This window comes from Equus przewalskii, chromosome 6 (genome assembly GCF_037783145.1).
Source record: "Equus przewalskii isolate Varuska chromosome 6, EquPr2, whole genome shotgun sequence".
NCBI classification, from domain to species: domain Eukaryota; kingdom Metazoa; phylum Chordata; class Mammalia; order Perissodactyla; family Equidae; genus Equus; species Equus przewalskii.
The window spans coordinates 53,843,041-53,870,061 of NC_091836.1; the positions used below are offsets into that span (position 1 = coordinate 53,843,041).

At 37.8% G+C, this 27,021-nt stretch overlaps 1 protein-coding gene across 10 annotated transcripts in view; it reads right to left on the minus strand.

Moving 5' to 3' along the window:
• Positions 1-1,118: 1,118 nt before the first annotated feature.
• DEUP1 (deuterosome assembly protein 1) overlaps positions 1,119-27,021 on the minus strand; it is a 94,698-nt gene continuing 68,795 nt past the window's right edge. For all 10 annotated transcript variants that reach the window (XM_070623903.1, XM_070623910.1, XM_070623902.1 and 7 more), the window contains 4 exons: positions 21,419-21,442; positions 17,997-18,193; positions 12,452-12,566; positions 1,119-2,113 (listed from right to left, as the gene is read on the minus strand). In XM_070623903.1, coding sequence (XP_070480004.1) covers positions 1,937-2,113; positions 12,452-12,566; positions 17,997-18,193; positions 21,419-21,442 — 513 coding nt within the window. In that variant the 3' untranslated portion in view covers positions 1,119-1,936. The remainder of the gene's footprint in view (positions 2,114-12,451; positions 12,567-17,996; positions 18,194-21,418; positions 21,443-27,021) is intronic.

Below are 27,021 nucleotides of genomic sequence, written 5' to 3' on the forward strand. Positions count from 1 at the left end.
GTGAGGACGAACCGCAGGGAGGCCTCCCTCCTGCCCTCCTTTCAACGTGCAACCAGAGCTGCCTGCTTTTCCTCTTGATTATATACTCTTGGGTGTCAGCATGTGACTCCTTTTGAACACCGAATGCTGCTGCTAAACAAAAAAATACTGAAAACCTCTATTTTAAGAAAGCTGGTAGTAAGTGGAATGCTGAACTACTGATTTAAAAGAAGTTTGCTTATGGACTTGAAATAATAATTCCAGAGGAACAAATTCACTGTTAGTCCTGGACATTCTCCAAGTTCGCGCTTTCTTGACTCTGCTAAGCTCTAAGAACATTGTAGCCTAGATCTTTATTTCAGCACACAACCGTTAATCACGTCTTACCCCTGAAGAGAAGGAAGTGGCATTCAGAGTTCGGGGATGATAATGATATGCATATTTAAACTTTTGCATTGTTTGCATTTGTGTTAGGGATAAAGGTTTTAGAATTTCTTTATGGAATTCGCTTTTCCTAAACATAATTTTTCTTCCCATCTTCCAAAGATAACATTGAAAAGTATTTTCTTTGTGTCTAGGCTAGAAATGTAACTTTTATTATTTTCCTCCTGTGAGGCTTTCTGGGGTACAGTAAAGGCTTTGTACCCTCTGATGTTTTGTGATGACATGGCTTCTGCAGATACAGCATTGTTCACCTCTGCTTGCTCGTGAGAGGCGATACCGGCAAGTAGTAAGAGTCGGAGCCAGGAATCAGAAGCCAGGTGTTCCTGACTCTTGCTCACGGTGATTCTGAGTGAGTTCCTTAACAGCTTGATTTTCAGGAACAAGGATGCGAACCTTACTGACTTCACAGGCTTGTTTGGGGCTGAAATGAATAATGCTATGCGAAGGCTTTTTGCAAAGACCAAGAGCTATACAAATCCACATGGTCTTGTCAGTGCTCTGCATTTTTCACATGACAATGACACAGGTTATCTAAAGACATCTTGACGTACCTGTGGTATGTTGAGATTTAGTTTCTTCCAAGAGAAAAAGAAAACTATAAAAGTTGTAGGACTTACCTTGAGTAACTACATAGGGATTTTTTCATAATCTTTATATAAATATCATTTTGAAAGAAAGAATAATGGATTATCATGTTTGCATATTTGTAACTTGAATTTTATTGTTCACTACCATGCTATTACTGTTCTATACAGATTTGGCATTTATGTTTTAAGTCCATAGAATTTTGTATCCCTTTAACATATTAAAAATAAAAGTGATTACAAACGAGAACGTAACAACAGTAATGCTTTATATTTTCTTTATCATGTTCACGTCCATGAAGTAATTGGCACTAACAGGAAAGCATTAATCTTTGGCACATATATTTTGAGTGTGTACACAGCACATTTCATGTCCTTTATTGTGTTGAAACAGAGAAACATCACAAAGGGAAATGCAGAAACAGTAAACTATATCTTTTTTTTTTTCCTAAAAGAAATTTTAGGATGTTTACATAGCTCAAAAATACTTAATATTTTCATTTATAAAAATCCTTGAGTTTTCAAACCTAGTACAACTGAGCTGTGCTTGATTCATCCAGGTTTGGAATACAGTGCTTCTCTTTCCCTCCTTCTGCGTTGTTACAGAGGAAACGGGTTTTCAGTATACGCGATTCAGGTGGGAAAACAACTGCATATTTACTTCCAAAATAGTCCTTAGACTGAAAAAAAAAAATCTCTTCTGGAGTTGTCGTGTTTATTTTACAGTAACTCTACAGATGAACAATTCATTACGTGAATGCAGAAGTACAAAGTTTTATCGAAGAAAATACTATGTTCTAGCTGCCTTACAAAATGATTTACTCAAGAAAACAGAACAAAATTTCTCAGTTTCATTAATCAGCTTTGTAAATATTTTGCCAGAGCTTTTTTGCTTGGGGTAGGGGAAGCAAACAAAAAAGTTTAAAAGCTCATCTGCATCTATTTTGCTTTAGCTTGGTGTATTTATTAAGAGTAAATTCTGTATGTCTTTGTAGTTCATCAATATGCGTATTTAGAAGTTTTTCAAGTTCTTTTGCTCGCATTTCTTCCTCCAGAAGGAATTGCTGTGCAGCCAGAGAAGCTGGGAAAGACATGTCTGGGGGAGACTAAAGAAAGAAGGAAACGTTAGATGAGGAACACAAAGCCTTTTGAATCTTCCTATTTCCAGACATGCTGCATCCCTGACATTGTCAAACACTGCGCTCTTAATGAAATAATACATCGTAAGCTCAACTCCCTTTACCAAAGTAATGCAGTCACTGCTAATGAAATCCTCAAGGAACTAAAACACCACGGCTCCAGTACATTGCAAAGCTCTAGAAGTGAATATTATCATGTTCAACTGCAAATGCAGGGACAATGTAATTACCATGGCACCTGCCTCAAACATACTCCAGGAATTTGCAAAGCCAATGATTTTCATCTTAAAATAGGTAACTCCCAAAAGTTAAAGATTATAGGAGGATTGAGTAAAGTAAGCTTATGTAGGAAAAAAAAAATTAAGATTGGCTTAATAAGGGGGCTAATTGCTGCTTGAAGCTAACCAGCTGGGGAAGGCTGGCTGCCTGTTACATCTCAGGGGTAAAAGCGGCTTCTCAGTGGGGTGGGCCACGATGCTGGATGTATCTTGTTTGTCCAATTATGGTTGAGAAAGCGTTAGTGATGACTGCCCATTTCCACCCTTCATGGTTATGTGGAAATGCTGTTGAACTGTTTGTGACGTGTTTAATGCTTATTTACACGTGTGCATGCGTACACACACACACAACCAAAATCTGTGGCTGATGAATAAAGGGTAATATTAGATTATTTTATGGAGCTTCATTCAAAATAATTTTGGGGTTAATTTAAAAAAATAAGTTGAGGAAATGTGTACCTTAATTTTCCAGCTCTGTGGTCCCTAGACTCTTCCTCAACTTTTGTTGGATTAGGAAGAAGGGGACTTTATAAAGTGTTTGAAGAGGCAACAATCTGTGTGCAGTGAATTTCATTATAGGGGGATTTAGTTCCCAAGTCTGGCCCCTGCCAAAAATATATAGACCTTGGTAGATGATAGTGGATTACTGCAAACTTATCCTAGCGGTAGTCCCACACTTAGCTGCTATGTCAGATAGAGTATATTTACTATGCAGAATATCACAGCCTTGGTACATGGTATGCTGCTGTTGATCCGGAAAATGCATTCTTTTTAATACCCAATAAGGAGGAGGATCAGAAGCACTTAGCATTCACATGGAATGGACAACAGTATCCATCCACATTCTTATCCCAATGTTATGTTTCATGTTAATGATGCCATCACAATAAATTCTGAGGAAGCCTAGATCATCTGGGCCTTCCAAGGACTATAGTCTATAGGACATCATATATTAACATTAATATCATGCTAATAAGACCTGATGAGCAAGAAGTGGCAAGCATGTTGAAGGCTTGGAAAGACACATGTACTCCAGTGAAAGATAAGCCCCACAAAAGATTCAGGGGCTTGACACATTGTTTTTAGGTGTCCAGTGATATGGAGCATGTCGGAACATCTCCTCATAAGCACACATTAATGCCTTGTATTTCTAATCACTACAAAAGAAGCACAAAGCTTGGTAGATCTCTTCAGGTTTTGGAGGCAGAATATTCCACTCTTGGGTGGAATAATCTGACTCACTTATTGGGTGACACAGAAAGCTGTTTTTTTTTGATCAGGGCCCAGAACAAGAAAGAGCTCTGCAGTAGGTTGGGAATGGGGTACAAGCAGTCCTGCTACTTGGGCCAAATGACTTAGCAGATCCCATACTAGAAGAATCTCTGGTAAAGAAAAATGCCTTGTGGAGCCTCTGCAAGTTTCAATGGGAAAGTTGTGCTGCAAACCCTTACGATTCTGGAGCAAGGCCATGCCATCCATAGCAGAAAACTGTATAGTACTTGTGAAACAATTGCTGTCATGTCACTGAGCCCTGGTTGAGACAGAGCATCTGAGAAGTGAACAGGATGACTTGATCTAGTCTCTGTCCTTGGCCACTCCAGTAGAAATATGCATGGTCCAAGAGCATGGTCTCCCTTTCACCAAGGTTAATCCAGCTACTGTTGATGTGGAATGTCTGATCTACGTGCAACAGAGACCAAAGCTGAGTTCCTGAGATGTCACCAGCCCTCAAGGAGACCAACCAGCCTCTTGGTAGCAATCAGATCACATCAGGTCCCTTACACCTTGGAAAGGGCAATGTTTTATCCTTACCAGAATTGACATGTACTCCATGGGTCTGCCTTTCCTGCCTGCAGAGCCCTGGCCAGCACCACTATCTGAGGGCACACAGAGTGACTGATTTACTGACATGGGATCTTGATTAATAGTAAAGGAACCTAATTTACAGCAGAGGAGTATGGCAATGGTGGCATGACCATGGTATCCATTGGTCCCACCACAAACAGCACCACCCACAGGATGCTAGGCTAATAGGCTTCTTGAAGGCACAGCTGAAGCATCAGCTTGAAGATCATATCCTATGAAGACAGGCTGCCATTCTTCAGGATATGGTATAGACTTTAAACCAATGGCTGTTATATGCCACTGTGTTTCCAACAGGTAGAATACACAGATCTATGAACAAAAGGGAGGATGTAGGAATGGTTCCACTCTCTATCACTTCTGTTGAATCACTTGGAGAATTTGTACCTTCTGTCTCAGTACCTTCAGGCTCTGTTGCTCTACAGGTCCTGGGTCTCAAAGGGGGAACATCTCCACCAAGAGACTTGTAAGAGTCTCTCTAAACTCAAAGCTTTGGCTGGCACCTAGTCACATTAGGCTCCTTGTGCCAACAGGTCAGAGGCACAGAAAAGAGGTACTACACTGGCAGAGGTAACCGACCCTAAGTATCATGAAGAGGTAAGACTACTACTACTTAATGGAGGCAGCGAGGAAATGTTTGGCAGTCAGGTGACTCACTGAGGTAGTCTTGTGGTAGTCTCATGCCTAGTTTTAACTGTAAATGGCAAACCACATCCTGATAAGGGCATGGGAACCAGGGACTCACCCCACAAAGGCAAACAGCTTTGTTCAACAGAAGTGCCAGCCAATGGGAGGGGAATCTAGAATGGGTAAGGAGATGATGAATATCAGTTAAGTCCTTGAGACCAATTACAGCACAAGGGCTGTAGTTTGTCCCACTAACCCTCCTCTTATAAGTTTTCCCAGAAATTACGACCAGCCAGAATCTTGGAGAAGCTATACCTGAATGGAATGAACAATGTGAGAAGAACATGGATCTGAGTGGTTCAAGAGGTGGACTATAGTGGATGCTGTTGGTGCCCTACCCACATCCCCTTCTCCAGGCTGGTGCCTCTATCCTCCAGCTGCTGTGGGTGTTGGCTGCTAACAGCTCACAGCTGGCCACTTCTCTGGAGACCTGCCCTCAGCTGAACTAGAGCCTTCCGCCGCCTCTGGGAAGTTGCAATCTCCCCTCAGCCCGTTCCCTTTCCTCTCAGAGGCAACGACTGATTGGCATGGGATCACAAAATGCCAGAGAGCTTGTCTCCAGGGGAACCAACTGTGTTGTACAATTGATGCTTCAAGCTCCTGGGGAGACCAGGCTAAACTGATCTGTAGCTGAGACCTCATCCTTGTTTAGCCTTCCTCCCCTCGCCTTGCCTGCGTCCCTCACTCTCTTTCTGCTGAGAATACCTCCTCAATAAGTCACTGTCACAAGAATCTCCATCTCAGGTTCTAGAAAACCTGACCTCAGACAGATGACTTCCTAGACTCTGGCTTGAATGACTGGGGGACATCAATGCCATTTATTGAGAAAGGAAAAACAGTGGAAGAAGCCCATTAAGGGTAAGGTTTTATCTATTTTCCCCAGATTCTAGCACAGATTCGGGCACAGAGTATATTTTCAAAATTTTTGAATTTAATATATGAATGAAGGAAATGCATTCGATTTTGAATAATGCTGAGTTAGAGGTGACTTAGGACTCAGACCGATTGTCAAGTAGACACTGGGATATATTATATCAGTCCAGATCTCAGAAGACAGGTCTGGATCAGAGATATATATTTGCAAGTTATAGATAATAATTAAAGCCAACTCATCCAATTTCAGTTGGACTCATCCAACTGAGTCTATTTGTATATCATCCAAGATATGCAAATAAAAGAAGAAGAATTTCAAAAATGAATCCTGGGGAACACTTCATTTCAGGCACCCACTCCCATGGTCATGTTCTTGACACCATCATCAATGATAACCGCATTATTTACTAGTCAAGCTTTTAAGCACTCACCTATCATTCTTCTGGCTTACTTAGCCTAGTACTCCCACTTTCTCCTGTCATGCGTTACCTTCTAACTCTGCTTATATTCCATATCCATCATTATAACCAGTCAGCAAGTTGCCCCTCCCTGTATCCTGTCCCCATCCCAGGTACTTGGTAAAACCCAGGCCTAATTAAACGGTCTGAGCCACGTCTGCACCTGAGCAGCTGAATGCTGGGATTTACATTACTGCAGGGACTGGTTTCACTTTAAACTCACAATCACAAATGTCAAATGGCCAGTTAACACTGCCCGGCCATTCTACTGCACTTCTCTAGAATGTTCACTTTTTTAGTCATTACCTTGTGGCCTCACCTTTTTCGCAAGTGGAAGCGCCCTCATGTCTCCACACCCATGTGCACCTGGAGCCTTATATTGGGTCACACTCTGTTTCAAAGACTGTTCTACGCGTGCTGTGGTTCTATTCCTTCTTACCTTCACATGACTTTGCTTCTGCAAATGAACCTCGTCCCTCCCTAGGTCCCACCTCCTTCACCATCAAACTTTCCTCCTCTCCTTGAAGATTCCCACTGGACCACTAAATGCTATGGTCAAGGCTTTGTCTTGGGACAGTTTCTTCATTTATAGTCTTAAGCACTCTCATCCAGTCCCACAGATTTAAATATCAGCCATATGCTGATTACGCCTATATTTTATTTCCAGCTCTGATCTCTTCCTCGAATACCAGATTCACACACTCTATTGCTTATTTGAAATCTCCATTTGCATGTCTAAAAACATTTTAAATTTAAATGTCCAATCTAGAAATCATGATTTTTCTCCTCTAACCCTGCTCCTTCCCCTAGTCTTTCAGGTCAGAAAGTGGTCCTAGCATCCACCCGATGCTCAGACTGAGATCCTAGGAGTCATCTTTGAGTCCTCTTTTCCCTCACTCCCCATAGCCAATCCATTGTCAAGACTGGTCTGCCTCCAAAACATTTCCTGGATCCAACATGTTGCTCTACCTCCACTGCTGTGAAGCCAATATCATCATCTCTTGCCTGAACCACCAAAATAGCCTGACAATTGTTCTCCCCACTTCTACCTTTGCCCCCCTATAATGGATGCTTTATTTGCAAGTCAAACGGATCTTTTCAAAAATTTTAAACAGATCATGTACTCCCCCCACTTGCAGCTTTCCAACAGGAAACAAATCAAATTCCAAATTGCTTTCCATGGCCTACAGTCTCTGCATATCTTGACTTCCTCTGCCTAGTTCTCTGTCTCCATTTCATTCCATTGTCTTTCTTCCCTTCCAAGCTCCAGACCCCTCAACCCCTTTCTGGTTCTCGAATTTACCAAACTTGTTCCTGCCTTACAGATGTGCAGAAGTAATTCCCTATTCTTGAAGCACTCTTCCTCCAGGTCTTTGCAAGGCTGGATCTTTTTTTTTTATTTACATCTCAAATGTCCCCTCCTCAGTGGGGGCCACTCCATCTACAGTAATCCCCACAGTTGCATCACTCCTGATCACATCACCAGCTTTTCTTTCCATCACAGCATTTATCACTATTTTCTTATTTGCTCATTTGTTTCCAGTCATTCATTGATCCCTCTTTTCTTGCAGTAAAGTGCACATAAAATAAAATTACCCATTTTAAAATAAACAATTCAGTGGCATTTAGTACATTCACAATGTTGCACAACTACCACCTCTATCTAGTTCCAAATATTTTCATCATCCCAAAAGGAAAGTCTGTACTTATTAAGCCGTTGCTCCCCATTTCCCCCTCTCCCCTGCCCCTGGTAACCACCAAGCTGCATTCTGCTTCCGTGGATTACCTATTCTTGGCATTTCATATAAACGGAATGATACAATATATGATCTTTTGTGTCTGGCCTCTTTCACTTTGCATAATGTTTTCAGGGTTCATCCACAGTATAGCGTGTATCAGTACTGTACATGTATAGCATGTATCAGTACTTCACTCCTTTTTATGGCTGAATAGTATTTCATTGTGTGTATATACCACCATTTATTTATCCATTCATCTGTTGATGGAGTTCCCCTCTTTTTTTTACCAGACAGTAGACCTGTCTGTGTCATCGAAGATGTGTTTGAACAGAACCTGCCATATAGTTGGTGCTTAATACGTGTTTATTTTATGAATGAATGAATGAATGATGAACACTAATGTTTAAGGAACAGGTATAGGAGGGAACTTTGGAAGCAGACTGGGAAAGAGTAAACAGAAAGGAAGCAGGGGAACCAGTGGAGAATAGTGGCATAGAAGCCAGAGACCATAAGCGTTTCAAGAAAAAAGGACTATGGGGCCAGCCAGGTGGTGCAGAGGTTAAGTTTGCATGTTCCGCTTCTCAGTGGCCCAGGGTTCGCCGGTTTGGATCCTGGGTGTGGACATGGCACCGCTTGGCACTCCATGCTGTAGTAGGCATCCCACATATAAAGTAGGGAAAGACGGGCATGGATGTTAGCTCAGGGCCAGTCTTCCTCAGCAAAAAGAGGAGGATTGGCAGCAGTTAGCTCAGGGCTAATCTTCCTCAAAAAAAAAAAAAAAGAGGACTAAAGAAGAGCTCTTAAGGGTGTGTATTGCACTAACAACCAGGAGGTCAGTGGTTGTCTTGGTAGGAACAGCATTGATGTAGAAGTCAAAATGCAGTAGTGGATGGAAACCAGTGGACCTAGAAGAGTGGGTTGGGCCATCTTTCAGGGAACTTTAGTGCCTCCATCACAGATTAAGTTCCCCATGCCCAGACCTACAACAGTTGAGAATTTTCTTTCCTGGTGATGCTGGGGCTTGGAACTCATCAAGGGAGTAATGTTGAATTTTAGAGGTGGAAGGGAGCCCAGTGTTCACCAGTTTAACATGACAGATATTCCTGCACGCCTTTTACGTGCCTACTAGTGTCAGGCACTATTTTAGGTGTTGGGGTTACAACAGTAAACAAAAATAGAAAAAATCCTTACTTTCATGGAGCTTCAATTCTAGAGGAGGGAGCAAACAAACAAGCAGACAAATAAATGTCTTTTGGGGAAGTGCTATGAAAAAACTAGAAAGAGGACAAGGGGATAGGGCACAAAGAGGGTGGTGCCACGGCAGGGTGGCTGCTCAGGCGTCTCTGAGGAGGTGATGTTTGAGCAAAGATGAATGATCCCCAAATAATAAAATCGTCTGATATGAGAACAATGGAGCATTTAGCAATTTATCACTTTTTTCTCTTGCTTGACTGGAGTATGTGCTTACTTTGGAGTCCTTAAAGATTGAAGTTTTGTTGACACAGAATTTGCTAAGACCCCTTAGAGGTTCCCATAGCTTAAATGAGGAACTTTATTTAGTTTACTTTATTGCTATGGAATTTTATTCTGTCCAAATAATTTTGGCATTTTACGTGGAGATGAGCACAAAGACGCATTTTAGGGCTTTAGAGATCTCTAAAACTTCAAACGTTATTTGTCTTAAGTGTTTTCCTTCTTCCACAATAGCTTAAATCTTACTTCCAGTCTCTCCCAAAAGAAAGAGAGAGATTCCGGAAAAGCAGAAGAGCACTCACGGGATACCCCATCCAGTTTAAACATTTTCTGTTTTTGTTTTGTTTTTTGTTTGCTGTTTTTTATAATTTGTATCCAATATCAGTATATCACAGAGAAGCACGGAAACATTACTTAATATACTCTGAATACAAGTGAAAGCAATTGTAAGAGTACTACTATTTACTTTCGGAGGGGGAAAAATCTACATATCTTTAAAAAACTGTGATTATTATGTTCAATAAATTAAATTCAAGGTAGAAACTTTTAGCAGAGAACTGGGAACTGTAAAAACAAATCAAATGAAAATTCAAGAACTAAAAAATATTAAAACTGAAATTAACCTACATGAGGCAACTTCTTCAAGACCAGGAGAGGTGGCTCTTTTATCCTATGTATAGAAACCAACACAGAAAGTCAAGGAAAATGAAGAAATAAAGGAATATGATATTAAGAACCCTTCCCACCTGTTTTATCAGGTCAGCATACTCTGATACCAAAGCTTGGCAAAGACAACAAAGGAACGTTATACGCTAAGTTCTCTCATGAATGCAAAGCAAAAATTCCGAACCAATATAAACAGGCCAAATCCAGCGATTGAGGGGGCTTTATTTCAAGAATTCAAAGTTAGCTTAAGAATCTAAAACCAAGAAAAAAACATCACAGTAACAGAGCAAAGGAGAAAATCATATGGTTATTTCAGTAGAGTCAAAAAAGCATTTGATAAAATTCAATATCAATTCATGAAAACAAATTTTGCAATCTAGGGAAAAAAGGGAACTTCCTTAATTTTTTACAAGGAATCTACAAAATATCTACGCAAATATCAAACCCCAATGGTGAAATTTTGAAAGCTTTTCCCTTGCAATTGAGAACAGAGAAGGGGGCTGGCAATATCACTTCTACTACTCAACTTCTACTGGCGGTCCCAGTCAGTACAATAAAGCAAGAAAAAGAAAAGATTTAAAGATTTGAAAGTAGGAAATTGAACTGTCATTATTTTGATTTTGAACATAGAAAATCGAAAAGAATCCACAAGACTGGAATACATGTTCAAGTTCAATTGACTGTTTCCATGGGAAAAAGGACTGAGAATCCTATCTTGCACCATGTGCAAAAATTAATTCCAGATGTGGATCTAAATATGAAAAGTAAAGAGCCCAAGCTTCTAGAAGATAAAATAGGATAGTATTTTTATAACTTTGGGACTGGCAAAAGTTTTAAATAGGAAACCAAAAAATATTAACCATAAAAGAAAAGATTCGTAAGTTTGAATGTATTAAAACGTATGGTCATCAAATGATCATCAAAAAATACCTTTAAGTGAAGAGGCAGGTCAGGGTAGGAGAACATATCTACAATACATATAATCAATAAAGGGCTAATATCCAGAATATATGGAGAACTCCTACAAATCAATAAGAATAAAGATAAATAGAAAATTAGGCAAAGCAATTGACAGACACTTAACAATGAAGGATATCAAAATGGCCAATAAACACATGAAAAGGTACTCAACTTCATTAGTCACTAGAGATATAAGAATTAAAACCACAATAAGACGTTACTACACCCTGACTATATAAGCTAAAATAAAAAGACCAATCATACCAGGTGTTTGAAAGAATATAACACAAAAACACTCACATACTACTTGTTGGGATATTAACTGGCTCAGTTAGGAAAACAGCTGGGCAGTACCTCCTAAAGCTGACCTTACGAATATCCTATGACCTAGCAATTCCACTCTTAGGTATATACCCAATGGAAACGTGTACACATGTACACCAAAAGACACATGCAAAAATGCTTTTAGCAGCATTGTTTGTAATAGCCACAAACAGGAAATAACTCAAATGTTCGTCAACAGTAGAATGGATAAATTGTAGTATCATTGTATGTAGTATTTATACACAACGGAATACTCAGAGAAACAAAAATGGATAAACTACAGCTATATAAAACAATATGGACGATGAATCTCAGAAACAATGTTGAGCAAAAGAAGCCAGACATAAAAGAACACCTACAGTATGATACTATTTATATAAAATTTACAAATGGTCAAAACTAATTTCTGATGTTAAAAGTCAGGATAGCGGTTACCTTGGGAGCAAGTCAAAGGAGTGACTGCGGGGACGTGTGGGAGCTCTAGGGCACTACTAATGTTCTATTTATTACCTGGGTGGTAGTTTCATTGATGTCTTCCCTTTGTGATAATTCACCAAGTTGTCCAATTCTGATTTGTGCATATTTCTGTACGTATGTCAGAGTCAATAAAAAGTTTTTTAAACAGGCACAGAAGATCCCTCGTAGCTCTTTAAAACATACAGATCTTTGAGGGCTCATGGAACGTCCAGGGGTAAGTCTCAAACACTTGCATTTTAAAAAAGCATCACCAGCAATTCTGGCCTGCACTAGAGGCGGATAACCATGGACTAAAATACTTCATGAAACCTTATGGATCTCTTTTCTTTCTATAGATAGGCATGGCCAAACAACTCACAGACCCATCTTGGAGTCTTATTCAAGGAGCAACTTTTTTTTTTTTTTAACAACTATGTACACATCAGTATATTGGTATCAGTGTAAGAGTAATCGCCCCTTAGAGGAAAAAAAAAAAAACCCAACAAACCCCAACAACCAGCAACTCACCAGTGGGAATACTTCATCATCACTAAGCAAAGGACTTGTCATTTCTTTGGTTTGAAACGGCAAAGGTGGCAATGGAGGTGTTGCACTTCTATTTGGCTCACAATCTTGGCTAAGTCTAAAAGAGAAGAAATGGTGGTCACTGTTGCTACCAGCGACACCTGTTTGTTTATGTAGCTAAAGATTTTAATTTCTCTGATGTCTAACTGGGGGGGAAACACAACAAATGTTTGGGCTTGTTATCTGGGTATTTCTTTGAAAATAATTTTCCTGATGAATAATTTCTACTACATTTAAAAGACTTAGAATGATGAATAATGAAACCAAAAACTTTGTAATTGGTAAAAATATTCTGCTATCCTTATTGCCTATATTGCTTCCCTTTCTGTGTTTTACTTTTGTATCTCTTTGTCATTTAATTAAATAACATGAAACCAGTTTGAGAAAAATCTCATAACAGCTAACACAGCTGCCCTTGACAGTTCTAAATAGATACTCTTTTCCTATTCTCTATTTCACTTAACCTCACTGGCTTTCTTAACAGAATTATACTTTTTTTTTTTGATGCTTGAACAAGTCTTTGTATAATAATCATTCTAATTCCTATAGGACTTCATAATTTACAACACGTTTTTAATTTACATCCTCTCCTAAACTCTTCCACACTTATTTGCATGACCTTGAGGAGGTGACTTTATCTTCCTGTGACTTTAATTTTTTCATATTAAAAAAAAGATTGTTATGAGAATTGAACTCCACAATTTAGATGAAAGGCACAGTACAGAATTTGTTGTTCATGCTATGAATAAATGGAAGAAGATAAGACCGAATAAAATACCAGTGAAATATTAAATTCTGGTATGCTGACTAAGACAAACCAATTTACCCTAAAATTTTACATAAAAAGGTCCAAATAGTATGGGCTGCTTGGGACTAAATAAATATCTTTCTGTACATTAATTCCTGAAAATGGGGTTTAAATGAAATCATCAGAGACCATGAAAACATAAAAATCCCTTCTATTTATTTATGTTTACTAATAATTCAAATTCTCCACAGGTATTGATTAATCATTTTGAAACCCTTCATATTTTAATTTACACAGTTCAAAAAAATTTACGTTATTTTTCTCTGTTCTTGTCTGAAAATTGTCTATATAGACTTGTTTCTTATTATGCAAACATTTTCAAAGCTATGCATACAAATAGCAGTAAAAGTTGAGTGAGGCATCTGTAAATTAGTACATACAAACAAACACAAGATATTTTCCATTTTTACTTATCTTGAAATATATCTTTTTTTATCCATTTTCTCAAATCATAATTACCATGGAAACAGAACAGCAAATTAAACTGAAATAACATGGTTTATGATGTAGACAATAAGATGAAACATCCCACAGTTCAAATAGAATTATAACAATTGCATAGTCCATCTGCATAGAATTTTTAGCTGAACCTTTTAATCTGAGTGAGGCGACCATCTATACTTCAAAGCATCCTCGAAAAAAATAAGATAATTATAGAAGTGATTCAGGAAATATATATCCCTTTGTAATCTCAATTATACAGAGATTTCAGGGAAAGTATTATTTGTCCTAAATTATCTAAATAATTATCTCAATTATCCATTTTGCTTTGGCTGTATAGATACAGTTTTATGGTATTAATTACTGAAATTTATATATGAACATTCCTTTTATTTTAAGATCAATAAAGTGTAGAGATTGAAAGGAGAGGCTACATTATGAGGTAAAGTCCTTTCGCTTTAAATCATCTTTATATCTGACAAGTTCTTCTTCTAGAATACAGCTATTCAAATACTTCATAAAACCACCTAGCATAAAATGCTAAGTATATCAATTTAAAAGCTATCTTAAAAATTACTTCAGAAGGTTCTTAATACCCCCTTCACAAGCTGGTCTGTTCCATTAGCTTTGCCACAGGCCCTGTTTGGAGGCCTCTGCCTACTTTTTTGCCAGAAGGGCAGGACCCAGTCACTTTGCTGGGGAGTAGAGCTCTGCCCACTTGAGACTTGAGTCGACTTTCCACACAGTTTTCAGAGCTATCTGATGGGTACACCCAATCCTGGCCCTCCATTCATTTTCCCTGGGCTGTAGGATGATGTCCTCAGCATGGAATAAGATCCCTTCACAAACTATGCTAATTGACCTGCTTCCAGCCTCACCTTCTCACGCTCCACAGGATTGCTCCCTATTTTGTGAACCACTCATTACTTCCTGGCCTAGAACTGCTCAGCCTGCTGTTTGGTTCCTTGTTGAGTAGCACCATGGTACAACATTTTCTCAACTTTTCACTTGTAGGTGACTGTTCATTCCCTGACAAGGGATCCTGTGAGAGCGGTTATGACAAACCTTTGTGGTTTTTTTAGTATTAGAAACTTTTAATTTATTAACTATATTTGAAGCCATTTTAATGATTAATGTTTGCTAAAATCTTTCCATTTTCCAGTACATGATATACCTTTTAAAATCATAAATTCACTTTTAAGTATGCATCTTAGATAGAGATAAAACTCCATTTATTACAAAACTGATTTGCCATTACAATTATCATATATTAATAGCTCTGGATGCCACTATCCCAAAGTAGCTTGTAAATTATCCTGAAACTTCAGAACTCTAACTTTAAAGAATTTTTAAAATATTCAATACATTTTCACCAAATTCAATTACATTTCATTCACAATATTTTTTTTAAAGTGCTAAATAACTGTCTTATTGGAAAGCAAATCCTTTGGAATGTCCTAAAATGCTTCACATTTTAAGTGGAGGAGCATGAAAAACTTCCTATCACCTTTAACAGGTGTGAAAAACAACAACAAAAATTGAGTTGCTTTTGAGTAGATAAAAGATTATTTTAATAACATATTATACATACCTTTCTCGGTTAGAAGCAAGAAGTGGCTAAAAATTCGACTACATACTTTAAAATTTTGTGGAATATTATCTTCATAGACTTTTACCTAAAAGCTTTTTCCTTTCTAAAATAGTTGAACGAGACCTTATTTTATTAGCCATTGATATGTAAATATGACTCATGCATTTTCCTATTATTTTACGCCCAACAAATATATATGGCTTTTGCTATTCGACTTCACTGAGCTGTGCTGTGAGGGAATGAAAGAGTGCATCATTTTGCACTTGTTAAAATTAATAGATATGTGCTTTATAGTTCTCCACTGGGGAGTTCACAGCGTCTTTGCATCTCAACAACTCTTTCTTCATAGTGGGTTTTACATGATAATATTCGGAACATTTGAAACGCTATTTCTTTTAAAAATCAGGTCACTGGAGAACATGAAATCAGACAAGGCATTAAAACAAATTTAATGAAACTTTCAACAAATGAGACTGGCAGGACACACGGCTTTGCAGCAGGAAGAGCAGTCCCAGCTGCTTATTGAGATCAGCTCCCGCTGAGCACTTTACCGCTTGTGTTGCTTTCTGGGTCCCCCACTGTCTTGTTTTTGTTAGGTGCTTTTAACACAATCCGTACTGCCCAACAAAGAGAAAAAAGGGGGCAATCCAAATAATAAAAACACTTTTTCAAAAGAGTAAAAGGCAGAGTAACTGTCTTTTAGCCTAAGTAACAACACCTGGTACCTTCAGCTAAGGCTTTCAAAGTTATTCCCAACAAGCAAGAAGAGGAAACAGTGTTCTGCACCTAATGGGTGCTCAGTACAGACCAGTGACTGACTGAGATCCACAGCAAGACCCTCTATAATATCTTTACGGGACTGCCTTTCTCTTACAATGAGAAAACTACATGCATATGTGGAGGTCGTGATTTGACCCCCGGAGAAATGAATCCAGAGAGTAGCCAGCACTTTGTAAAGGGTATATTTTATATTAGAAAATATAGTCTTACACTAAAATCAAGATTCGACCCCTGTGGACAGATTTTCAGTTATACTGGCCGGTCAACATGGGCACATTCACCAGAGAACCGGCCCATGCTGTGGCTCAGTGACCTCTTCCATCCTCCCCATATTGCTTTTGCACTGCTGCCAACCCCATCTTCCCCCCTCCCTGAGCACCCCACCACCAGTGTTTTTTTGGGGTAGGAGCCAGTCTTCCCTCATTCCCTTCCTTAACCCCTTGAAGAGGGGTTACTAATTTAGCTCTTTTGAATGGTTGCTCTTCTTGCACTGGAATGGGATAGATCCTCCTAGTTCATATGGGACCGAGGTGGTGAAAGTACTGTATCCACAAGAATGCTGAACAGACATATTTTTTAGTATGGCCCATGGATTTATGGATTTATCTACCTGCAGCATTGGGCATGATTCCTTACAAAGATGAGCCTGGCATCAACACTTCCCTACAGGACTATCTTTGAGGAAATCTTAGATTCAGCTATTCGTCTATCCACTAACACATACTTTTTTAGGCACTGTGAGGTGTGGTGGAAGTATTAATATTATTACAAATACTAAAAAATTTTGTTAGTAATAATAATATCAATAATAATGGCTACATTCATGGAACTATATGTTTTCTCCTATAATCCTCACAAAACCTTATAATTATTATCCCTATTTGTCAAATGGCAAATGGAGGGTTAAAAAGGTTAAGTAAATTTCCTAGGGTTGTAAATATTAATTATGGTGTACGAAAACAGTATGTAGGGTTTTCACACTAGGTATTATGAACTCTGAGCAAAAGTTGTATTGAAGTTGGGTCTGGACCTATTAATTTGCTATTTCTCAGCACCATGGAATATTAATAAATCTGATATTTGGGGGACATTGCACGCCATACCCCTTCTTGGAAACTCACAGTGTACATTAGCATATTAATGGCTCTGAGAGATCCTTTAGAAAAGAAACTTGTTTGTTTTGCTGAGCATTTCCCAAGTTTGGGAAAACAGTGGAAGGCTTCCAGAGACAGTTTGGATTCTATAAATATTTTATCAGAGTTGAATAAATTAGCCTAATTTTACGGTTGATATGTTTACGTAAATTTTCAACTAAGACATTTTAAAGAGCACGAGGATAGTGTGAACAGCAGATACGATTTTCCATATGCTTCTCTTCACTCAGAGAAAGCCTCCCTTAAACATCCACAGATTCTTTCCCTAGAAAATGACCAATGGTTGTTGCCACTGCTGGAGCGTCAGTATAAAGTGTATACATTTTTGAAGTGAAGTCAGAAGTGACATCTTCCTATATTTTCTATTTTGTTTGAACAATGTATGTAACATGTTAAATTCTAGGTTTTCTATTCCTGTGACATAAAAATAAGATTACTTATTTGCATATTTTGTTTGCCACATCAGCTTCTAAGAAGGGTTTGAAGTGACTAAAACTCACTGTAACACTTTACCCATATCACTGTTAAAATTTTGAGAGCTATTAAGAACACAGAATTTCATATAAAACAATGTATCTACACTTGCTGCATTATCACTACAAAATAAAATTTAAACTAAAGAAACAGTATATAAAATTATAATTTGAATTGTTTAGAAATAAACTTCAATTAAATGTTTATACACTTCTGTCCTTATATCTGGAGTCAGCATACCTATCTTCATTTTTTTCCATTTTTATTTGGCTTTGATAGGTGTACCGGCCCGTTTCTTCATAGGTATTTTGATTAGCCCATGCTGATTTTCCATTGGCATGAAGTTTTGCAAGATCATTTCGGAGCCTTTCATTCTCATACTGCAGTTTGTTAATAGATGTATGCCTTGATTGTTCTCTGTTAGTGAAGTCCATACACTAGAGAATAAAATAAACCATCACTGAAAAAATCGTTCCTTATAAGTGATGCATATTTTCTGTGTGTTTGGACAAGTGTGTTGGAAAAGTCTTTTCATTTGAGTCAAGTGAGGTGGCTTTGTTCGTGTGTACCTCCTAATGTCCTCTCCCACACTCACCTCCTCACAATACAGATACTCAGTGATAGCGGCTGCTGAGCACATCGCCATAAAAGCAATGCAGACGCCACTACCCACGTTCCAATACAGAAAAGGCTCCCTCATGCACTAGCGTTCTCTGGATCTACAACAAACTGGCTAGATTTCAGAGTTTCTGCGTTTACAGGGTACGCCTCTAGTCCTGATCAATAATGGAAACAGAATTAACATACATTTCAATTTTAAAAGAATTTTCTTCGGATTAAAATAATACATGTCATTACAGAAAGTCACATATTGATTCCCCACTGTTGAGTGATGCGACGAATTATTTACTAAATCCATTTAGACTGGGGTCTGATTCTGGACCATTCTATACCAATAATCTAACAGTTGAGATTGTAACCTTACCACACAGTTTGGAGGCGTGCAGCTTCCTGACACAGCTTTCCTATGGTATGGGCTACCCAATTTAACGTGTCTTCAGAAGAGAATAAGAAACGTGTCGAAATCACAAAATGAGAGGTTTAGAGCAAGAACAAGGTTTCTGATGCTGTTTGAATTAAATGCGGTAAGAAGTTTCATAGGGAGAATCTAAACATTTCTTCTCACAAAGTTTTAAAAAACAAGACACATTCTCAAGTGAAAACTCAAGGAAATGCTTTAAGTGACTCCACATAGTTCTTTGCAGTCCTATGATTTGATATCTGTGAGTTGTGTAGTTGCTGATTAAACAATAGTTCTCTGTTGTCAGAAGGGTAATATTTTAGCACAAAAAGCATAACATGGATAAAATACCGTTTTTGAAGCTCCCGATTTCTACGGTTAAAAGTCCATAAGACTATAGATGAATATGGCTTAGAATTTCATTTTGAAACTCCTAAATTTAAGCCTTTGAGAGTCATTTCATATGGGTAGCGTCCCATAGTCATTCAAAAGTTTTTGACTAATTCACATTTTAAATTATCCATATACTAACATATTAGTATCAATGTTGCTAAATATAGAAATATATACATATTAGGTATTTAAAAACTTTTGTTTTATTTTTTTCTTCAAAGGCCAAACCTGCTTACTACATTTTCTGTTTACTGCCTAATGTACTAGAGAAGTTTATAAATCTTTAGAAAAGTCTCACTTTTGAAGGAAAATAAATGCTCCAAGAGGGCAAACTTCCCCGAAACAATACAGAAAGAGTTATATGCTTGTTCGTCTATTGACAAGCTTCCCTGTGGAGAAGGTGGACCATTGAAGATATTGCTCTGCTCATGAGGCCCTCGCCTTTTGGATGTCTCAACATTTGCTCATTTGAGATACACCAGTGCAGATGAAAGAGTAATCTATAGTCTGCGTTAAAAGAGAAAGGATCGTTTATTCTAAAATTAGAGGCGATTTGCGATAGATATAAAGGAGGCCGAGTCTTATAAAATTTTGCCCCTCATAAGGAATATATTCATACAATCAGATCTGATTGAAATAGGTCATGGGAAAGATTCAAAATTTTACTCCTAAAAAGACATCTACTTGTCAAAATATATAATTCTTGATGGTGTGCTGCTCAGTTATAATTTTATTCAAGCTTTTTCTAGAAAACTAGATTTCAGCGGTGACTCTTTTTGGCCCAGTGTTGGTTTAAAGTAATTAAGAATGATAGTAATGATTTTTTAAAACCCCACAATTTTCCAAATGTACCATAATTAAATAAGTATTGTGAGCATGACCTGAAAGAATTATACAGGTAATGTATGCACATGACTTATATTTAAAAGCACATTCCATTTTCCTTGAATACAACATTTTTTTGGGCTCTCTCATTTCATGTTTTTCTTAAACACCTTTCTAGCAATTTCAGGAATATATCTTCCATAGGTGGTTATCATGCGAAAACAGGCATTGATTAAATTCTACCTTTGTATTTCTGATGGGTTATTTTATAGACCCGTTATCTCAATTTTTTCCCCCAAATTTGAGAATTCCATAGTTTTTATAGTTTTAATCCATTGCTTTATTCTTGAAATAGCAAAACCTCCTGGTGCCTATTTGCTTGGACACATTAGCATGAGGTCAGTTGAATGACTGAAGTGTTTGAATAATAGTATTTGCATATGCACTTTTTCTTTTAAATTCATGTATATTAAACAATAATAGTCTAACAACATATTTCTACAGAAGGACTGCCTTTAATCATGTGTTATAGTTAGTATGCTAATCTTCCGTACGTAAGTGGATATTGTTAGATACTTGTGAGGGTATTAATTTTTTTTGTTTTTGAGGAAGATTAGCCCTGAGCTAACAGCTACTGCCAGTCCTCCTCTTTCTTCTGAGGAAGTCTGGCCCTGAGCTAACATCCGTGCCCATCTTCCTCTGCTTTATATGTGGGATGCCTACCACAGCACGGCTTGCCAAGCGGTGCCATGTCTGCACCCGGGATCCGAACTGACGAACCCTGGGCTGCCGAAGTGGAATGTGCCAACTTAACTGCTGTGCCACCGGGCCGGCCCGAGGGTACTAATTTTTTTGTGCTATTATTTTATTTAGCAAACTTTATGGATAGTGAAAGGCAAATTAGTCTTAAAAATTACCATAAATACAGAGTTCTGATTAATCTGATTTTATGACACCTTTCTTAAATGAAAGAGCATTTAATAAACACAATTACCGGTCTAAGGAAATCTGGAATCACAAAAAGCTATCATGATAGACATGATTCTTCCTTAGCTACCCAGGGGCAGAATAAAGGTAAACCCCTCACTTTTCCCCATCCGGTCAAGTTTCTGCACAAATCCAAGGAAAACATCTTTTTCAGAGATATTCCAAGACCCTCTTGCTATTCTGCTACTATTCTAAGGATCTCATTGAGATCTGAGGAAAACTGACCTAGGTGGTTAGTCCCATCAGCACACTCTCCAGAGGAAAATGGGCGCTGTCGTAGCCCCAAGCACGCAACCGATAATGGCTGAGCGTAGGCCTGCCCTTCCTACCATGGCCTTTCTTAAACTTTGTTTCTCTAAGTGTAAATTAGCAGGGAGCTTCACAGTTAGTCAAGCAGGAAAATTCTTAAAGCTCTAGTTATTTAGAAATGACCTACCTTGATATCAGTAATTTCACTTGCCTAGAAAGGAAAAAATAATTGTTATTTTAATATTATCCAAATACTGCATATTTTTAAAGACCTAAAAATGATGCAAATATTTTGTTTCTTATTGCCTGAGGTAAAATTTCAGCAACAATTATTTCATTCTCTGTTTACTTATCCATTCTAATTATTTCAGAAAGAATTAACTATCTAATTATGGGATTTTAACATACAACAGATATGAGTTTTCTTCATGAAATCTTTAGATTAATGAGTGTTAAATAAATGACATAATAGGTTATGAAAGAGCAAAGAATTACATTTAACTCTTTTTTAATTAAATAAACACTTGAGATTTTTCTCTTTGGGGAGCAGCTTGATTATTTCAATTATCAAAGTCAATTCCAAATCTTCACATACAAAAAAACAGAGAGCAATTATAAAGTCAACTTCCTGTATGAATTACAATCCTAAATAAAGTACATATGATTAAATGCTATTTTAATAAGCATCACATTAGGGGCCATATATCAATGGCATTCCATTTTATGATATCCAACTAGTCAATCTTTTAGCAAATATATATTGTATGTGTATGTACTAAGTACTACAGAGGTAATCAAGTGTGAAAAAGTGACACTGTCTTCATGGAAAATACAGTAAAATTGAGTAGACTAAACTAACACGTATGAAAAAATAGTGAATAGTATAGATAAAGTATAATTATGTGTCAAATTATGTTGTACCAAGTAGGAACTCAAATGTTTTTTGAATCAATGAATGGCAACACCCATTAGGACAGAGATCATGCAGGAAGTGAGATAAGAGAAGACTTTGGGGATCTCTGTAATGACACTAGCATGGGTTTCCATGATAACTCCTTCATGCCTCTTAGAATACAGGTGAGATGCATAAATCCACAAGTATTCATTGGGCCCTACTCTCTACCAAACCCTATATGAGGAAAAAGTAAAAAATATAGGCCACTTCCCTCAAGAAGTCTTGATGAGACAAAACCTACATATACCAAACAACTAAAAAATTAAAAAAGACAATTCAAAACTTAGTGCTAAATTATTATAACTAGCAGTGCTGAAGAAAGCCAAAGAAAAGAGAAATAAATGAGGCCTAGAGTAAACAGATGAATTCACGGAGGAGAGAAAATTGAATCTAGGTCTTAAGGGACTGGTAGGATTTAGTAAAGGATATGTTTTTACTTTGGTAAAGTGAAGGAAAAGCATCAGTGGAGGACATATAATGGATTCATTCACTCATTCCTTTGTTCATTCACTCATCTAACAAAATATTTTTTCACTGCTGAGATATAATGGTAAACAAGGAAGGACCATAACTGCCCTCAATGAGCCTACGGCAAGGGGATGGGTAGCTGACAAGAAAGAGGAAATTTTAATATTGTGCTATGATAGGTGTTAAGTAAAGGATGTTATGATGGCTTCAACAGAACACTTACCAGAACAGAGGAAAATTAGGGAGGATTTTGTATAACGTGTAAAATTTATGCTGAGAGACTTGAAACATTAATAGGGCATGAGCATGTGAAGGAGGAAAAGGGGATTTTCAGGTAGAAGGAAAAGCATACATGAAGGTCTGGAAGCAAGAAAGAGCATGAGAAATGAGACTAAGACAGGTCTAGCTATAGCAGAGGGTTTGTGTGGGTCACTAAGGGGAAATAAAACGGGTGAGCCAGGTTACGGAAGCCATGGAATATGAAGAGTTCTGACTTCCTTTGGGAAATTGAGCACTTGTTCTTGAATGGAAGAATAACATAAGGAAAGGTTTTGTAAGGAATGCACAGGTGGTGTGAGAAGTGGACAGCCTGGAAGCCACTGTATGATCCAGAAGAGATAACTCGAGGTGGTTGATGGATCTATGCTTTAAGGGAAAGCATAAAGCAAGAGGAGCCGAGGACCAAGGCAAAGTTGGCATAATGAGTAGAGTCTGGAACAGTAGGGCAAGAAGTCTGTGAAGAAAACAGAAGAAATGGACAGAACCACAGACTATTATAACAGTTAATATCATGCATTTGGAGTTATCCAAAACTAACTTACAAGCTTGAGCAAGTTACTCAGAAACTTAAAGATTTCATTTCTTTTTCTGTGAAATGGGGAAAGTAATACCTACCCCACATACTTGTTGTAAGGATATAGACACGATTGAATGTAAAGTGTTCAGCAGAGTGTAAGGATGTAGTAAACACCCAACGAATAGCAGCTCTTTGTTGTTTCATAGTTCTCCCTGACTTTTTCTCAATCCTAGTCTTTGCACATTCTCTTCCCTCACCATGACTCATTCCTACCAATCTGTCAGGCTATCTGCTCCTCAGATGCCTTTTCTGACCCCCATGATGGGGTTAGGTAACCCCTATCAAGGCCCCCACACTCTGCACTCTCCTCTCTCTCTAGTGTGATTATCCAGTTAATTGTCTGTATCCAGTAAGGTATGGTCTCCTTCTACTAATATTAAGCCCCGTGAGTTCAAAGATCTCGTCTGACTTATTCACAATCCTAGAACACTGCCAAACACATAGTAGGCATTCAAAAAATATTTATAGAACAAATGAAAACATTCTGTGGTGATTGCGGCATGCAATGGATAGAGAACAGAATAGAGAGCCCAGAAATAAACTCACACATGTACAGTCAACTAATCTTCAACAAGGGAGCCAAGAACACACGATGGGGAAAGGACAGTCTCTTCAATAAACGTTTTCGGGAAAACTGGATATTCACGAGCAAAAGAATGAAAGTGGAACCTTATCTTATACCACTCACAAAAATTAACTTGAAATGGATTAAAGACTTAAATGTAAGACCTAAAACTCCAAGAAAACATAGGGGAAATAGCTACTTCATATTGGTCCTGGCAATGATTTTTTGGAGATAACTCCAAAAGCACAGACAACAAAAGCAAAAATAGACAAGTGAGACTACATCAAACTAAAAAGCTTCCTGCATAGCAAAGGAAACCATCAATAGAGTGAAGAGGCAATCTACGGAAAAGGAAAAAATATTTGCAGAATGTATATCTGATAAGGGGTTAATTTCTGAAATATACAAGGCACTCATACAACTCAATAGTAAATATGTGTATATATAATTTACATATATACATATATATAAATATATATAATTTAAAAATTGGCAAAGGACCTGAATAGACATTTTAACAAAGAAGTCATATGAATGGCCAACAGGTACATGAAAAGGTGATCAATATTACTAATAATCAGGGAAATGCAAATCAAAACCACAATGAGCTATCACTTCACACTTGTTAGGATGGCTATTATCAAAAAGACAAGAGATAACAAATGGTGGTAAGGATATGGAGAAAAGGGAAGATATTTCAAAGAGATATGTTCAGTGCAGCATTATTCACAATAGCCAAGATATGGAAACAACCTAAGGGTCTGTCAACAGATGAATGGCTAGAGAAAATGGTATATTATTCAGCCACAAAAAAGAAGGAAATCCTGCCATTAGTTATTGGGAGAAATGGGCAGATGCTGAGTGAAAGAACACAAACTTTCATTTATAAGATGAATAAGTTCTGGGGATCTAATGTACAGTATGGTGACTATAGTTAATAATACTGTATTGTATACCTGGAATTTGCTAAAAGAGTAGATCTTAAATATTCCACCACACACACACACAAATGATAACTATGTGAGGTGACAGATGTGTTAATTAACCTGATTGTGGTAATCATTTCACAGTGTACGGGTACATCAAATCATCACTTTGCACGATTTAAATGTATCAATTTTATTTGTCACTTATACCTCAATAAAGCTGGGAAAAAAGAAGAAGTTTTAAGGAATCAATTTGAAACTGGCTAACTTCATTGAAACTTGAGTGCTAATTTCCTTGTGGGATATACATTTTCTAATATTCTTGTTTTGAGGAGTGAGGGAGACTTGGAAGCTGGCATCTTGCTGCATCTCCCCTGACCCATATATATTTCTTTTTTTTTTTTTTTTTTTTTAAGATTTTATTTTTTTCCTTTTTCTCCCCAAAGCCCCCCGGTACATAGTTGTATATTCTTCGTTGTGGGTCCTTCTAGTTGTGGCATGTGGGACGCTGCCTCAGCGTGGTCTGATGAGCAGTGCCATGTCCGTGCCCAGGATTCGAACCAACGAAACACTGGGCCGCCTGCAGCGGAGCGCGCGAACTCAACCACTCGGCCACGGGGCCAGCCCCTGACCCATATATATTTCTAACCCTTTACTCCCTCAAAGCAAAGCAGGGCCACATAACCCGGGAAGGGCTCGGAGGGCTTACACTAGCTCTCATGAGCATGCCAGGTCTCCCTGCTCTCAAAGACCATGCCTACTATACTCTATGACTGGGACGGTGCATTTGGAAAGAAACACATAGGAGAACGTTTCACAGCAAACCCATGGGATGCAGCAAAAGCCATATCCAGACGAACATACATAGCTTTAAAAACCTTTACAATTAGAGAAAAAAGAACTAAAATTAAGAAAGTTAGTACTTACCTTTAGAAACTAGACACAGTGCAACAAAATACAACAAGCTAGGAAGAGGAAGTTGATAAAAGCTAAAAATAACGAAATTAGAAAAAATAGATCAAATAACAATAAGTTCAAAAGCTAATCCTTTAAAATACAATTAAAACAAATAATCCTTTTGTGTGCCTGCCTTAAAAGAAAGACAGGGAGCTAAACTATACAAGTTTAGGAATAAGAAAGGAAACATAAACACAGAATATGGAAGAGAAGGGAGGAATTGTAGGATATTACTACCTGTGGGAACAAGACAATTGGAATGGGTAAAAATTTCTTAGAAAAATACAAATTACCAAAAGCAACTTAAGAAGTGAAATTTGAATACACAAAGTATCCTAAAAGAGAATGGAAAAGTAATTTCAGGTTTACTTCACTGAAACTTCAATGTCCAGATGGTTTCACAGCTAAGTTCCCTCTAACTTTTAAAGAACTGATGGATTCTAATATTCTAGACCATTCATAAAGATGGAAAGCTCCCAATTTACGTTATAAAGCCAGCATAACTTTAAAACAAGTGGAAAAAAAGAGAGCTATCTACAAATCTCATTTATACACAAAGATCTTAATTTCTAAATAAAATATCACATAGAATCCTGCAATATATAATATATCAAAAGTGTTAGAGTATGACCTTTACGGTTGAACTTTGTACCCCCCAAAAGATATGTTGAAGTCTTAACCCTCAGTACCTCAGAATGTGACCTTATTTGGAAACAGGATCTTTACAAAGGTAATCAAGTGAAAATGTGGTCATTAGTGTGGGCCCTAATCCAACATGATAAGTGTTCTACAAAAAGGAGAAATCTGGACACAGAGACAGACATGCATGGAGGGAAGACAACATGAAGATACAGGAAGAAGAGGGCCATGTGAAGACAGAGGATTGGAGTGATAATCTACAAGCCAAAGGTTACCAAAGATTGCTGGCAGATCACTAGAAGCTATAAAGAGGCAAGGAAGAATCCTCCCCTACAGGTTTCAGAGAGAGCATGGCCCTGTTGACACCTTGATTTTGGACTTGTAGCTTCGAGAACTGTACAACAATAAGTTTCTATTGTTTTAA